The 14,606-nt window shown below is 41.9% G+C and overlaps 1 protein-coding gene across 1 annotated transcript in view; it reads left to right on the plus strand.

Annotated features, from left to right (window-relative positions):
• Positions 1–13,453: 13,453 nt before the first annotated feature.
• NHSL2 (NHS like 2) overlaps positions 13,454–14,606 on the plus strand; it is a 313,489-nt gene continuing 312,336 nt past the window's right edge. The window contains exon 1 of the mRNA XM_066250279.1: positions 13,454–13,772. Within this exon, the coding sequence (XP_066106376.1) occupies positions 13,493–13,772 (280 nt within the window). The 5' untranslated portion in view covers positions 13,454–13,492. The remainder of the gene's footprint in view (positions 13,773–14,606) is intronic.

Raw genomic sequence — 14,606 nt, forward strand, 5'->3', positions numbered from 1 at the left:
AGTTAAGGGTTTTGGAGTGCAACTGTCAGAGAGAAAGAAAGAGGAAAGAAAAGATAATGGGAGATGTAACACTTATGGGTAGTGTAGTTCAAGGAGAGGAGAGAGTAAGACCGGCAGAGAGTTAAATGACCAAATTGGAGGAGGAAAAAAAATCAAGAATGAAGATAAGAGAAACAAACAAACAAATATAATAAAATGGGATAGGTTATAAAGTCTGCGGATTATTCTTGATTTTGAGAGGTTATCTTCTTGCTTTTTTTTTCTCTCCCTCTTCCTGGTTGGTGACTCTGTACCCCGGGTTCTGCCCCTTTGGCATGCTCAGGCAGTGGTTTGCAGTTGATAAGTCTCTATGGCGATATGACAGAGAATTTAAAATAGAAATCCTAAAAATACTCAGAGATATACAAGAAAACAGAGAAAGGCAATTTAGGGAGTTCATAAAACTACTCAATGAACACAAAGAATATATTTACAAGAAAATTGAAACTATAAAAACAAATCATACAGAGAAGATGAACTCAATTCACGAGCTGAAAAACGAGATAACAAGCTTAACTAATAGAACAGGCCAGATAGAAGGTAGCATTAGTGACATCAAAGACAAGCAACTTAGGCATAACAAAGAGAAGAAGAGACTCAGAAATTTAAAAAAATGAGAAAGCCCTATAAGAATTGTCTGACTCCATCAAAAAGAATAACATAAGAATAATAGGTATATCAGAGGGAGAAGAGAGAGAAAATGGAATGGAGAACATATTCAAACAAATAATGGATGAGAACTTCCCAAGCCCGTGGAAAGAACTAAAGCCTCAAATTCAAGAAGCAAACAGAACTCCGAGTGTTCTTAACCCCAACAAACCTACTCCAAGGAAGATATCATAATGAAATTGGCACAAACCAAGGACAAAGAAAAAATTCTCAAGACACCCTGGGAAAAGAAGAATACAACATATAAAGGAAGGCCCATTAGATTATCATTGGATTTCTCAGCAGAAACTCTACAAGCTAGAAGAGAGTGGACCCCAATATTTAAAGTCCTGAAAGAGAGGAACTTTCAGCCAAGAATACTATACCCATCAAAGTTATCCTTCAAACATGAAGGAGAAATAAAAACAGATACAGAAAAGATGAGGGAATTTATCATCAGAAAATTCTCACTCCAGGAATTACTAAAGGAGGTTTTCCAACCAGATACAAAAAACAAAATAAAACAAAACCACAAGTAAAAGCTCCACCAAGAAAACAATAAATCCAAATTTAAACTGTGACAACAACAACAAAAAAAAAGGGACGGAAATTAAGAGTAGCAAAGGACTATGGAGTACAGAAGTACTCACAAGATAGTGCATTACAATGAACAGGGTAGGAACCCTATTCATTACTTAATGATAACCACCCTTGAAAAAACCACCACAGAAGCACATGATTTAAAAAAGATAGCAACAGAGGAAAAAAGTATGCAATACAACCAAACAAAAACAAAGGATAAATAAACAAAAGAGAAGAATCAAAAAAGACACAAAACTAACAGAAAGCAAAGTATAAAATGGCAATAGCGAACCCACAAGTATCAATAATTACACTAAATGTAAACAAATTAAACTCACCAATAAAAAGGCACAGAGTAGCAGAATGGATTAAAAAAGAAAATCCAACTGTATGCTGCCTACAAGAATCTCATCTAAGCAACAAGGATAAAAACAAATTCAAAGTGAAAGGCTGGAAAACAATATTCCAAGCAAATTACATCCAAAAAAAAAGCAGACGTAGCAATACTCATATCTGATAATGCCGACTACAAGACAGCAAAAGTACTCAGAGACAAAAATTTTCATTTCATAATGATTAAGGGGATGATGAATCAAGAAGACATAACAATTCTTAACATATATGCACCAAACCAAGGAGCACCAAAATATATAAGACAGCTACTTATTGACCTTAAAACAAAAACTGACAAAAATACAATCATACTTGGAGACCTCAATACACGACTGATGGCTCTAGATCGGTCATCCAAACAGAGAATCAATAAAGATATATTGGCATTAAATGAAACACTAGAGCACCTGGATATGATAGACATCTACAGGACATTTCATCCCAAAGTGACTGAGTATACATTTTTCTCCAGTGTACATGGATCATTCTCAAGAATTAACCATATGTTGGGCCACAAAAATAACATCAGCAAATTCAGAAAAATCGAAGTTGACCCAAGCATGTTTTCTGATCATAGAGCCTTGAAACTAGAATTCAACTGCAAAAAAGAGGGAAAAAATCCCACAAAAATGTGGAAACTAAACAACATACTTTTAAAAAATGAATGGGTCAAAGAAGAAATAAGCACAGAGATCAAAAGATATATACAGACAAATGTAAATGACAATACGACATATCAGAATCTATGGGATGCAGCAAAAGCAGTGATGAGAGGGAAGTTCATATCACTTCAGGCCTTTATGAACAAATGAGAGAGAGCCCAAGTGAACCACTTAACTTCACATCTTAAAGAACTGGAAAAAGAAGAACAAAGACAGCCCAAAACCAGCCGAAGAAAGGAGATAATAAAAATCAGAACAGAAATAAATGAAATAGAGAACAGAAAAACTATAGAAAAAATTAATAGAACAAGGAGCTGGTTCTTTGAAAAGATGAACAATATTGACAAACCCTTGGCAAGACTCACCAAGGAAAAAAGAGAAAGAACTCATATAAACAAAATCCAAAATGAAAGAGGAGAAATCACCAAGGACACTGTATATATACAAAGAATTATTGTAGAATACTATGAAAACCTTTATGTCACTAAATTCAACAACCTAGAAGAAATGGATAAATTCCTAGAACAATACAGCTTTTCTAGACTGAGTCATAAAGAAGTACAAAGCCTAAACAGACCAATTAGCATGGAGGAAGTAGAAAAAACTATTAAAAACCTCCCGAAAAATAAAAGTCCAGGCCCAGACGGTTATACTAGTGAATTCTATCAAACATGCAAAGAAGATTTGGTTCCTATTCTACTCAGTCTTCCAAAAAGTTGAAGAAGAAGCAATACTTACAAACACATTTTATCAGGCCAACATAACCCTCATACCGAAACCGGGCAAGGACAGCACAAAAAAAGAAAACTACAAACCAATATCTCTAATGAATACAGATGCTAAAATACTAAACAAAATACTATCAAATGGAATACAACAACATATTTAAAAAATAATACATCATGATCAAGTGGAATTCATCCCAGAATCTCAAGAATGGTTCAACATACGTAAAACGGTTAACATAATATACCATATCAACAAAACAAAGAACAACAAAAAAAAAAAACATGGTCTTATCAATAGATGCAGAAAAGGCATTCGATAAAATACAACACAATTTTATGTTTAAGACTCAACAAAATGGGTATAGAAGGAAAATATCTCAACATGATAAAGGCCGTTTATGATAAACCATCAGCTAACATCATATTAAATGGCACAAAACTGAATGCTTTCCCCCTTAAATCAGGAACAAGACAGGGTTGTCTACTCTCTCCACTCTTATTTAATGTGGTGCTAGAGGTTCTAGCCAGAGCTATCAGACATGACAAAGAAATATAGGAAAAGAAGAAGTAAAGGTATCACTTTTTGCAGATGACATGATCCTATACATCGAAAACCCCAAAGAATCCACAAAAGGAGTACTAGAAACAATAAGCCAATACAGTAAGGTCTCAGGATACAAAATTAACATACAAAAGTCAATAGCCTTTCTATATGCCAACAATGAAACATTTGAGAACGAACTCAAAAAAATAATCCCCTTCACGATTGCAACAACAACAAAAAAAATACATAGGAATAAACATAGCAAAGAATGTAAAGGACCTATATAATGAAAACTACAAAGCATTGTTAAGGAAAATCAAAAAAGATACAATGAGATGGAAGAATATTCCTTGTTCTTGGATAGGAAGAATAAATATAATCAAGATGGCTATATTACCCAAAGCAATATTCAAATTTAATGCCATTCCCATTAAAATTCCAATGACATTTTTTAAAGAAATGGAACAAAAAATCATCAGATTTATATGAAACTATAAAAAAACCCCAATAGCCAAAGCAATCCTAAAGAAAAACAATGAAGCTGGGGGCATTACAATGCCTGACTTCAAACTATATTATAGAGCCACGACAATCAAAACAGCATGGTATCGGCAGAAAAATAGACACTGAGACCAATGGACCAGAATAGAAAGTCCAGAAATAAAACCACATATATATGGTTAAATAATTTTTGATAAAGGGGCTAACAACACACAGTGGAGAAAAGAAAGCCTCTTCAACAAATGGTGTTGGGAAAACTGGAAAGCTACCTGCAAAAAAATGAAACTTGACACAGTTTTTCCCCTTGTGCTAAAATTAATTCAAAATGGATCAAAGACCTATATATAAGATCTGAAACAATAAAGTACATAGGAGAAGACATAGGTTATAAACTCATGGACCTTGGTTTTAAAGAGCATTTTATGAATTTGACTCCAAAGGCAAGGGAAATGAATGCAAAAATAAATGAATGGGACTACATCAGACTAAGAAGTTTTTGCTCAGCAAGAGAAACTGATAACAAAATAAACAGCCAATTAAATGGGAAATGATATTTTCAAACAACAGCTCAGATAAGGGCCTAATATCTAAAATATACAAAAATCTCATAAAACTCAACAACAAACAAACAATCCAATAATAAAATGGGAAGAGGACATGAACAGACACTTCTCCCAGGAAGAAATACAAATGGCCAACAGATATATGAAAAGATGCTCATCTTCTTTAGTTATTAGAGAAATGCAAATCAAAACTGTAATGAGATACCACCTCACACCTGTTAGATTAACTATTATTAACAAGATAGGTAATAGCAAATATTGGAGAGACTGTGGAGAAAAAGGAACCCTCATTCATTGTTGGTGGGAATGTAAAGTAGTACAACCATTATGGAAGAATGTATGGTGGTTCCTCAAAAAACTGAAAATAGAACTACCTTATGACCCAGCAATCCCTCTACTGGGTATATACCCCCAAAACTCAGAAACATTGATACATAAAGACACATGCAGCCCCATGTTTATTGCAGCATTGTTCACAGTGGCCAAGACATGGAAACAACTAAAAAGCCCTTCAATAGAAGACTGGATAAAGAAGATGTGATACATATACACTATGGAATACTACTCAGCCATAAGAAATCATGACATTGGATCATTTACAACAAAATGGTGGGATCTTGATAAGATTGTATGGAGTGAAATAAGTAAATCAGAAAAAACTAAGAACTGCATTATTCTATAGGTATGTGGCACATAAAAATGAGACTAAGGGACCATGACAAGAGAGATTTCTGTTTATTATTTATCCTTACCACGTTCCTATTAAAGTAGCCCTATGTAAAATCAAGTAGGCCACATTCTAATGTCTAAAATCCCGGGTTTCACTCTTGATTTGTGTAATTGTATGTGAAGTTTCTGTTTAATGTTTAAATGTGTCTATTTTCAAGGCCGGAATTAAGTTTATGCATGCAAAAATTGGAGATACCGGCTCTAATATTGTAAAAATAAAATATCATCTTTACAAATTAAAAAAAATTTAATTAGAACAAGTAAAGCGCACTTATTAAAATTTAAATAAAATAAATGTAGGTCCTAAAGACTTCCTAATTTGGCCCAACTGCTCCAAACTGAAGTTGCTACAAAGCTTGAAGCAGGGTGAATTTGCTTAACAAAGGTGTAAATTTTTTTACTCTTTGAATTGCCTGTTGATTGATTGGGTAGAAGTGTTTTGATAAGCATGGGAATATTACTTGAAAATGCATTTACAATATTTTGGTCATATCCTGAAACTCCCACAAATCTTTTTACTTTAAAAAATTTCATTTGAGCCCTGGCCGGTTGACTCAGTGGTAGAGCATTGGCCTGGCATGCAGGAGTCTCGGGTTCGATTCCTGGCCAGGGCACACAAGAGAAGCACCCATCTCCTTCTCCATCCCTCCCGCTCTCCTTCCTCTCTGTCTCTGTCGTCCCCTCCCTCAGCCAAGGCTCCATTGGAGTAAAGTTGGCCCGGGCACTGAGGATGGCTCCATGGCCTCTGCCTCAGGTGCTAGAATGGCAGAGCATCATCCCCTGGTGGGCATGCTGGGTGGATCCCAGTCGGGTGCATGTCTGACTGCCTCCCAGTTTCCAACTTCAGAAAAATACAAAAAAAATTTCATTTGAGTGCTGATGTACAGAAGACACCAAACCTGTTTCTTTTGCAAACTTCGACCCTCTTTTATTTGATCCAGCTATTAATGCTGTTTTGTCTTTTTCTAAATAGTTCCAGATATACAGAAAAAGTTTATATAGGCAGATATGGACCCTTAAAACCCTCAGCGAGATCTTCTGAGCATGGCTTTTAAGGTCTGTAATGACCAAGAGGAAAAGAAGAGGCAGACAAAGCCCCAAAGAGATCAGGAAAAATACCAGCTCTTGGCATATACCCCTAAAGGTCCCAATTTCCCAAAGGGGCCTCATAGGACTCATCAGGGCTCTGCTTCAAAAGTGGAAAGGAAGGTCATTGAACTAAAGCCTGCCAGGCTTCTCTGCACCTACCAGGGACATACCTTTGCTGTGGAAAAAAAGGGACACTGGAAGGTAAGCTGCTCCCTCACTCCTCTAAGGGATGGTTCAATCCCTTCCAGCCCTCCTCCAGCCACCTGTGATCTAACCTTGCCCAGCCTGCTGGGGCTTGCCACTGAAGGCTAAAGGTGCCCAGGTCAGTCGGCCCCATCTCACATCACTGTGGACAAACCTAAGATATTTCTTCCAAGTAGCAGGTAAACTGATCTCTTTTCTTGTGGACACGAGGGCCACTTACTATGCTTTGCCTGAATATTTGGATTTTTATTCATCCCTCAAAGATCTCTGTGGGTGTGGATAGTCTTTATTTTCTACTGCTTTGTTTAATATATAGTGTTTCCTTTATTCCTCTTGCCTTAATGCCCCATGCCTATTTTAGGCTGGAACCTGCTCTTAATTTAGATGAATTTACCTCTGCCACCCAGCACAGTTTATTCCAAGGTTCTCTTCACCACGCCACGGCTGCAGAGCTCCAGGGAAAGGCACCCTGGGTTCATCTCTACAGTTTAAAGAAAATGGAAGCTCCATCTCCATATGTGCTGCAGATGGCTTTACCAGTCTATCTCAATCTTTATTCAGCTAGAAGCAGTAGTCATTGGAACTTGGAATCTAGCTACAAAGTGTGGAAATGTGACCACAGCTCCAGTGCCTTGTGGACTTTCCTGAATGTGTGTGACTGCTGCTCCTTGGGACAGTTCTCAGACTGAAGTGGGGTTGGGTTACATTTACAAATAATATGAAGCGATGATGGTGTCAACATGGACTTGGTGAAATTACATTAACATATTAAGGATATTTAAGACTGTGAGAATTTTATTATAGGTCCTATTGTATTAGTTAAGACTTTGCTTGATAATCTAATCAATTAATGGTATTAGGACACTTGTTATAGTATCTCTTAGCATTGACTATTTCAATTTTGTTGTTTATATTTTTCCAATCTGCTTCCAAATCAGAACATGGGAATTCAGATGAGTATGAATCACAGCACACGAACTGAAGTTTTAAAAAATATAAAAATAAAAAGGGGGATATGTTGGGGACCAAATAAATAAACAGGGTATTTTTGCAATCTGGACACAGGTGCTGGGTCCAAACCCCACCTCATTTGCCTAGCTAACAAAGAGCTACACCTGATTCTCATGTGTTTCACCCATGTTCTCCAGAGGAAGCTGGGAACATTTTCTTATTAGTGTAAAGTAGATTTGGATGGTGTGGTGGGGGTTGTCTTTGAGTTGCCTTGGAAACTTAGTTGAATTGCTGATGGACCACATTTTTTTGTATGAATAAAAGTGGATGTGCTTCTGGGAGCACAGACGTTAGGGCTAAGGAACAGTAGAGACTGTTTGCCGTGGTGTCCTCCTGAACCTATCTGTGTGTGTGTGTGTGTGTGTGTGTGTGTGTGTGTGTGTGTGTATATATATATATATATATATATATCTTTAAGTCCCTCTCTATCATTTATTTCAAATCCATACCTTTACCTGTTCGAAGACCCTGTAATGGACTCGTCGTGGCTGGACCGCCACAATAGAAGGCATGTCACCATGCAGTAGGCATAGCTTATCCTGGGGAGATTTAGAAATTTTGCTTACTGCTTTAGGATTTTGGGAAAACATTGGAATTTGGAGGGGAAGGGTGGTGGTTGTTAGGTCAAGAGTAGGATAGTCCAATATGATTTCTCCTGAGTAAATGTTAAAATAAAATTATCCATTGAATGCAGCAACACTTGAATGTTTCTAATTATAGTCTCATCCTAACAAGGTAGGGAGGGAAAACATGATGATGAGGTTGGGAGGTGGGGAACCAGTGCTGAGTAGAGATCCACATGCGACATGAAGATGAGGGACTGAAAAAGAATCTGTTCACATTCCGCTGAAAGCTCCTATAGCTTCTTTCAAAATACCACAACTCTTTTCTTACAGTTTCTGCCTGGGCTCAGAGTCAAGGTCAAAGTTCAAACAACATCAAAGTTTATTTTTGAAATAATGGTTTATTTCATCATGGAATTCTTGAAAGGTTTGCCCTGCCTCATGTGTGAAACATTGAGTCTGGGCTGAAAGGAATTTATTTTAGGCTCTTGAGTTGACTTGGGCTCACACACCTATTGCTTTAGGATGTGATGGATGGCTGTGTAAGTTTCCAGTACACTCCTGGATGCCCAGATCTGGGGCACACTCCTCTCCCTGCTGGAAGCTTCAGTAGCCTCAATGGCAGAAATGTGCATTCTCCTCTCAAATTTTGTAGCACTGCTCCACTACCTGCTCCTATGTATTTCAGACTAGTCATTGATTAGCATGGGTTTTGTCTCCATAGTTGACTGAATCGTGGGCGCTGTTCTTAATGGCTTACTTTCTTTAAGCCTGTCTGAGAAGATAGTGTTTATTGTTGTTCTTAATTGCAGAGCCAAGCCTTAATGCCAAAAAGGGCAAATAATATTTTTTAAAAAGAGTCAAGCTAGTATTTGACAATTCTTAATAATTTCTCTTGTTATGAACACTTAGAACAAGGGAACAAGATAATGTTAGAGTTGTTAGAGTAGGGATTGAGGAGCAGCCTTTTTATCCCCCTACTGGCAATATTTATTGTTTTCATTTACAAGGAAAGCATCTGTATTTTTAATCTTTATTTCTTTTTAGAGTGAAAGAGGAAAAGAGGGAGGGAGAAAGAGAGAGGAGAAGGGAAAGAAGGGGGAGAGAGAGAGAAGTGAAGGGAAGAGAGATTTGTTGTTCCACTTATTTATGCATTCATTGGTTGATTCTTGCATGTGTCCTGACCGAGGATGAAACCAGTAACCTTGTGGATTGGGACTACACTCTAACCAACAAGCTCCCTGGCCAAGGTGGAAAGCATCTTCATTGAGTCTCTTGAAAAGAGGGTGTGGAGTGGAATGTATATTCCTACAACTTAGATAAAACAATTGATTACAGAACAACATCAAGGAGAAAATTGGCATCACTGCTTAGCTACCAAGATTCTTATATTTGAGTATATTTCAGAGATAGCAACATGGACACAGCTTTTTTCTGTTGATGATGTTAGTGTCTCTTTGTTTATTTGCTCACAATAATACACAGCCCCTGGATGAAGAAGGGGCAGGAAGAGCCATGACAGGATGGGGTGAGAGTGGAGGAGGCACCTCTTTCCATGGGGGTAGCTTTTTAAAATAAGACTGAGGGCTGTACTAAGAAGCTGGGTAGGTTGCATGAGGTTTGCTCATCAATTTTCATTTTGCAACTATGGAAACTGCCAGCTTGGAAAAAGAGAAATGGCATATCTTATTTTACTTATTTATTTTTTCAAATTCATTTTTTATTGAAATTATTGGTTCTTAGTAGCAGTTAGATGGGCAAGACTGGAGAGAGGAAGGAAAGCAGGAGCCTTGTTGGTCATGAGTGGTCAATTCTTTCATCTTCTTCCTACTTCTCTGGCCACTCTTTTTGTCTCTGCTTCTTGGCTAGACTCATATCCTATTCCATAAATGAGCCCAGCTTAGGCTCATATCACAACCCCCAGCACAGTGACAGATGAACTGCTTTAAGCTTGGAGTCTTGAAGTTGGTGGATAGGTAGGAAGCACCCTGCATTTTCAGGTGTGGCTTTATTAGGAGCCTCTTCTTTCTCCTCTTGCACCTTCCTTTTTCTCTTTCTGGATGTGTAGTGTCAAAGTTTATAGGCAAATCAAAGCAAATGCTTAATTTACAGAGCACTTTCTAGCTACTTGACACTAGGATGTGGGTGCATAGCAGCCTTGCCCTCCACATTTATCTCTTCCTCCTGCCTTCACATGAAGAGTAGTAAAGGACAAGGGCTCTCCTGCCCTGCCTCTGGCAGTGTTCTGCTTCAGAATGCAGTGACTCTCTACTGCCCCTTGGGCCAACTTAAATCCTTTAGTATGGTTCTTCACATCTGTCTCTACCTTTAAGCCAGTTTCATTTATTCATTCATCTACATACATTTCTGAGTACCTGTTATGTGCCAGTTGCTGCGCTTGACACTGAGCATACAGAAGTGAGCAAGACAGGCATGGTTCCTGACTTCATGGAGTTAACGATCTATTGAGAGAAGACAGTATTATTACAAACAAAAAAGTTGTTTTTATTAAACAAAGATAATTGTGCTGAGTTTGTGCTAAAGGGTGATGTGGGAGCAACAGTCAGGATCCTTTATCTTCGCTGCTTGCCTGCCCTGGACAGCTTGGCTGGATTGTGACACTTCTAGAAACCCAACTCTCCCACCACAGACCAAAACCAGCCACTTGTGCTCCATCCTTAGAGGCTCGCTACATCCCGGCCTAGTTCCCACTTGAAGTCTCACCTTTCTTGTTGGGAAGAGACTGGACATAAGGAGATAAGCAAACATTTATATTGTCTTGACTTCTACTAGGGTACTGCATGTACCATACAGTCCTGATCTTGTCTTGGGAAGGGAGGAGGGGATCTGTTCTGAGATGGCTTCTTTGCAAATCCTTGATGTTTCCTTGATGAAAGCCAGGGCCAGGGCATTGACAAGGCTAGAGTGAGCAGACTGGGCTTGGGGGAAGGGTGTGGGGCCAAGGTTGATTTGCTTGGAGCTAAGCTTGTTATTATAGAGTCCTGAAAGATTCCTCAGCTTCAGGAATTAGAGTAGTGAGGGCAGCTCACACGTCAAGCCCAACCCAGGCCTGCTGCCCTCTGGCAGGAAAGCACTGCCCACACAGTCTCCTTCAATCTGCTCATACTTCATTTCCTTTTTCCCGGAACAGAGATCAGTGTAAAGAGCCCATAGGTCAAGGAAAAGTATCCCTGAAGAGTCCAGCTAAATCCCTAGTTCCTGATAGTTACTGTCTTGGCTCAGGTTTGAGTTTGTCAAATAGAGAACTTAAGGTCCTCATTCTGCAACTAAATCTTACAGTTCACAAAAGAGTTGCCTTTTGCCCATTTGCTTTTTATTTTAGAAATAACCCAACTTTTCCACTATCCATGTTCCAATTTAATGAATAAGGAACATCTATTTACTGCAAAGGGTGAACCAGTTGTTGAACCTTCTTGAGCTGTTTAAGGGATAATTCTCTAAAAGAATGAATGAAGCCCTGGCTGGTTGGCTCAGTGGTAGAGCGTCGGCCTGGCATGCAGGAGTCCCGGGTTTGATTCCCAGCCAGGGCACACAGGAGAAGTGCCCATCTGCTTCTCCACCCCTCCCCCTCTCCTTCCTCTCTGTCTCTCTCTCTTCTCTTCCCGCAGCCAAGGCTCCATTGGAGCAAAGTTGGCCTGGGCGCTCTGCCTCAGGCAATAGAATGGCCCTGGTTGCAACAGAGCAATGCCCTAGATGGGCAGAGCATCGCCCCCTGGTGGGCATGCTGAGTGGATCCTGGGTGGGCGATGTGGGAGTCTGTCTGACTGCCTCCCTGTTTCCAACTTCAGGGAAAAAAAAATATATATATATATAAAGAATGAATGAAAACAGGCCACACTCAGGCTCGTTAGTGCAGACACATATATCCTGTTCAAGATGTTATACTAATAGATTATAAGGAATTACAAAGATGGGGACAGTTTTTAGGAGGAAAGATGAGAGAATTACCAGGAAGAAGAAATGCAACCACACCAAAGCCAAAGAAATGGGTTATAGGAGCTCAGTGCTGAAAATAGGTGTTGTGAGTGGAAACTTCTCAAGAGCACAGGGACATACACATAATCAGGAAGTCTGATTTTCTAAAGATGCTAATGTCCTCCTCTCTTCTACCTTTTATAATGGACAGAAATCAGGACGGGACCAGAGGGTCGCCAGCACTGAAACTACGACCACGCTCTGGTTCTTGCACCGCCTCCTCTGCAGGCATCCCAAAAGAACCCCGCAGCCAGGCTCTGGGCATTCTTTTTGCCTAAAACATGGGTGACGTCTCTCCAGCCAAAATAAGTATATTTCTGAGAATAATTTGTCCTCATTCATTCATTCTAAAGCCGCTACAGCAGTCCAGGCACTTGGGGACTCCCACAGACACTGTCCTCCTGAGGGGTGCAATAAGAGATTTGGTTCTTTCCCCTCATCCCCAAGCTCCTCGTTTCCAAGCAGAGAAGTTGCTGCACTTTGCCTCATCGAAGCCCGTGCGTGTCACTGAGCACACATTTGGGGAAGGAGAGCCAGATGAATGAAGTCAGACTATTCGGCCAGTCTCCGCTGGTTACTCACCGGTGAGCGCAGAGTGCGCTTGAATGTTTATTTTTTTACGAAGAAAACGTTTAAGTAATAAAAGCAAGCAGAAAACAACTTTATCAGTCCCAGAACTCAAAACTCAAGCCCTGCAGGAGGACGCGGGCACACATACTACACTGAAAGCACACACACACACATACACACACACACACACACACACACGCACACACCCTACTCACACCGACATTCCTTCTTTCACGCTCCAGCTCGCTCTTTTTTTACTTCTACTTCCCTTTCCCTCCTCTCCCGGATCAAGCGTTAATCTGCGAATCTCTGACCGAAAAAGAAAAAAGGTGGGTGGGGGGATACCGAAGTAGCAGAGTGAGGGAGGAGGAGGTGGAGAAAGGCGGGGAGGAGGAGGAGCCCAACGAACCAGAGTCAGAGGGACTGGTGGCTCCAGCGACTGTGCAGCCCCCGGGGGGAGCCGGCGCTCCAGGCTGGGAACCCATCAGCCCGTCCCCCACCCCCAGCCCAGCCTCCACCCGCCCGGCGTCTCCGGCGCCTGCCAGCTCGCAGGCCCGCGCCCAGGGGCCAGCTACACCCTGAACTGGGGCCGCCGCTCAGGGGCGTAAGGGCCAGGGACGCCACTTGTGGCGGGCCCGACTAGCCGCAAGCCTGGTTCACCGCGTCCGGGATGCCTTTCTACAGGCGCACGGTGGTGCCCCAGCGCCTGTGCCCGCGCAACCCGCCGCAGTCGCTGACTGAGCTCCGCGACGTGAGCCACCTGGCCGCGCTCAGCCTGCTCCGGCAGCTCGCGGACCTCTGCGGTCACTCGCTGGCCCTGCTCGAGGACCTTGAGGGGCACCTGCTGGCCCTGGGGCGCCGCACCGACAACCTGGCCCGGCGCGCGGTGCGCCTCCGCCGCCGCCTTCCCTGCCGCCTGCTTGATCCGGAGGACGACCAGGACGAACTAGGTAACCGCGCTCGGGCAGTTCGCGGCCCCGCGACTACCCTGCCTCTGGGGGCATCAGTGAGCGTCCCCCCTCCACCCCGCTCTTCCCCTTCCCTCTTCTCCTTTTCCTAAGGGAGTGAGGAGATTCCATTTCTCAGACTCCCCACTGCTGCTCGCCCGCTGGAACTTCCTGCACATGGACCCGCTGTGCCGTCGTGAGCGAAACTTTGCCCTTTGGGCTCCCGGCCCTGGGGTTGGCGGCTGCTTCCAGGAGAACTGGGGGAGGTAGGAGGGGGTAGGAGCCACTAGGTCCCAGACAGCTTCAGCGCCGCCCCCAGGCCCAAGACGTCCTCATCTTTGCGGCGTCGGGAACCAAATGGCCGCGCTGCTGGCGTGTTTGCTCTGGTCCGGAAAGCGCGCCCTACCCCTGGGCCACCTACGCGACCGCAGGAGCCTGGCGCCTACCAGCTTTAAACCTGTACAACTTCGCGCTTAAGCGTGATCACGGGTCGCACTCAGAGAAGTGTCTTGGGCACCCACTCGCCTGCCTCTCTATGCGAGTTTGGGCTGCTGTGCCAGGAGTGGCCAGAGAAGGGTTGGAGGAAAAAGACTGACCCCATGGCTTCTCTGGTCCCTTACCCCTACCTACAGGTTTGCTTGAGACAACCTTTTAAACCAACTGTCATCAGTTTCAGGGTTGTTTTAGTAATCAGCCATGCCTGAGAAACAGAGTGGTGCCCTGGCTGAGTACGCAGGACCTGTGAGAGGGTAGGAGGGCAGTGTGAGTTCTTGAGCTCTACTGCTTTGGACCCTAACACTTTGCATAAGGAATCCTCTGTCCATGGAAATGCAGTGA

The sequence above is a fragment of the Saccopteryx bilineata genome, chromosome X, assembly GCF_036850765.1.
Source record: "Saccopteryx bilineata isolate mSacBil1 chromosome X, mSacBil1_pri_phased_curated, whole genome shotgun sequence".
Classification (NCBI taxonomy): Eukaryota; Metazoa; Chordata; class Mammalia; order Chiroptera; family Emballonuridae; genus Saccopteryx; species Saccopteryx bilineata.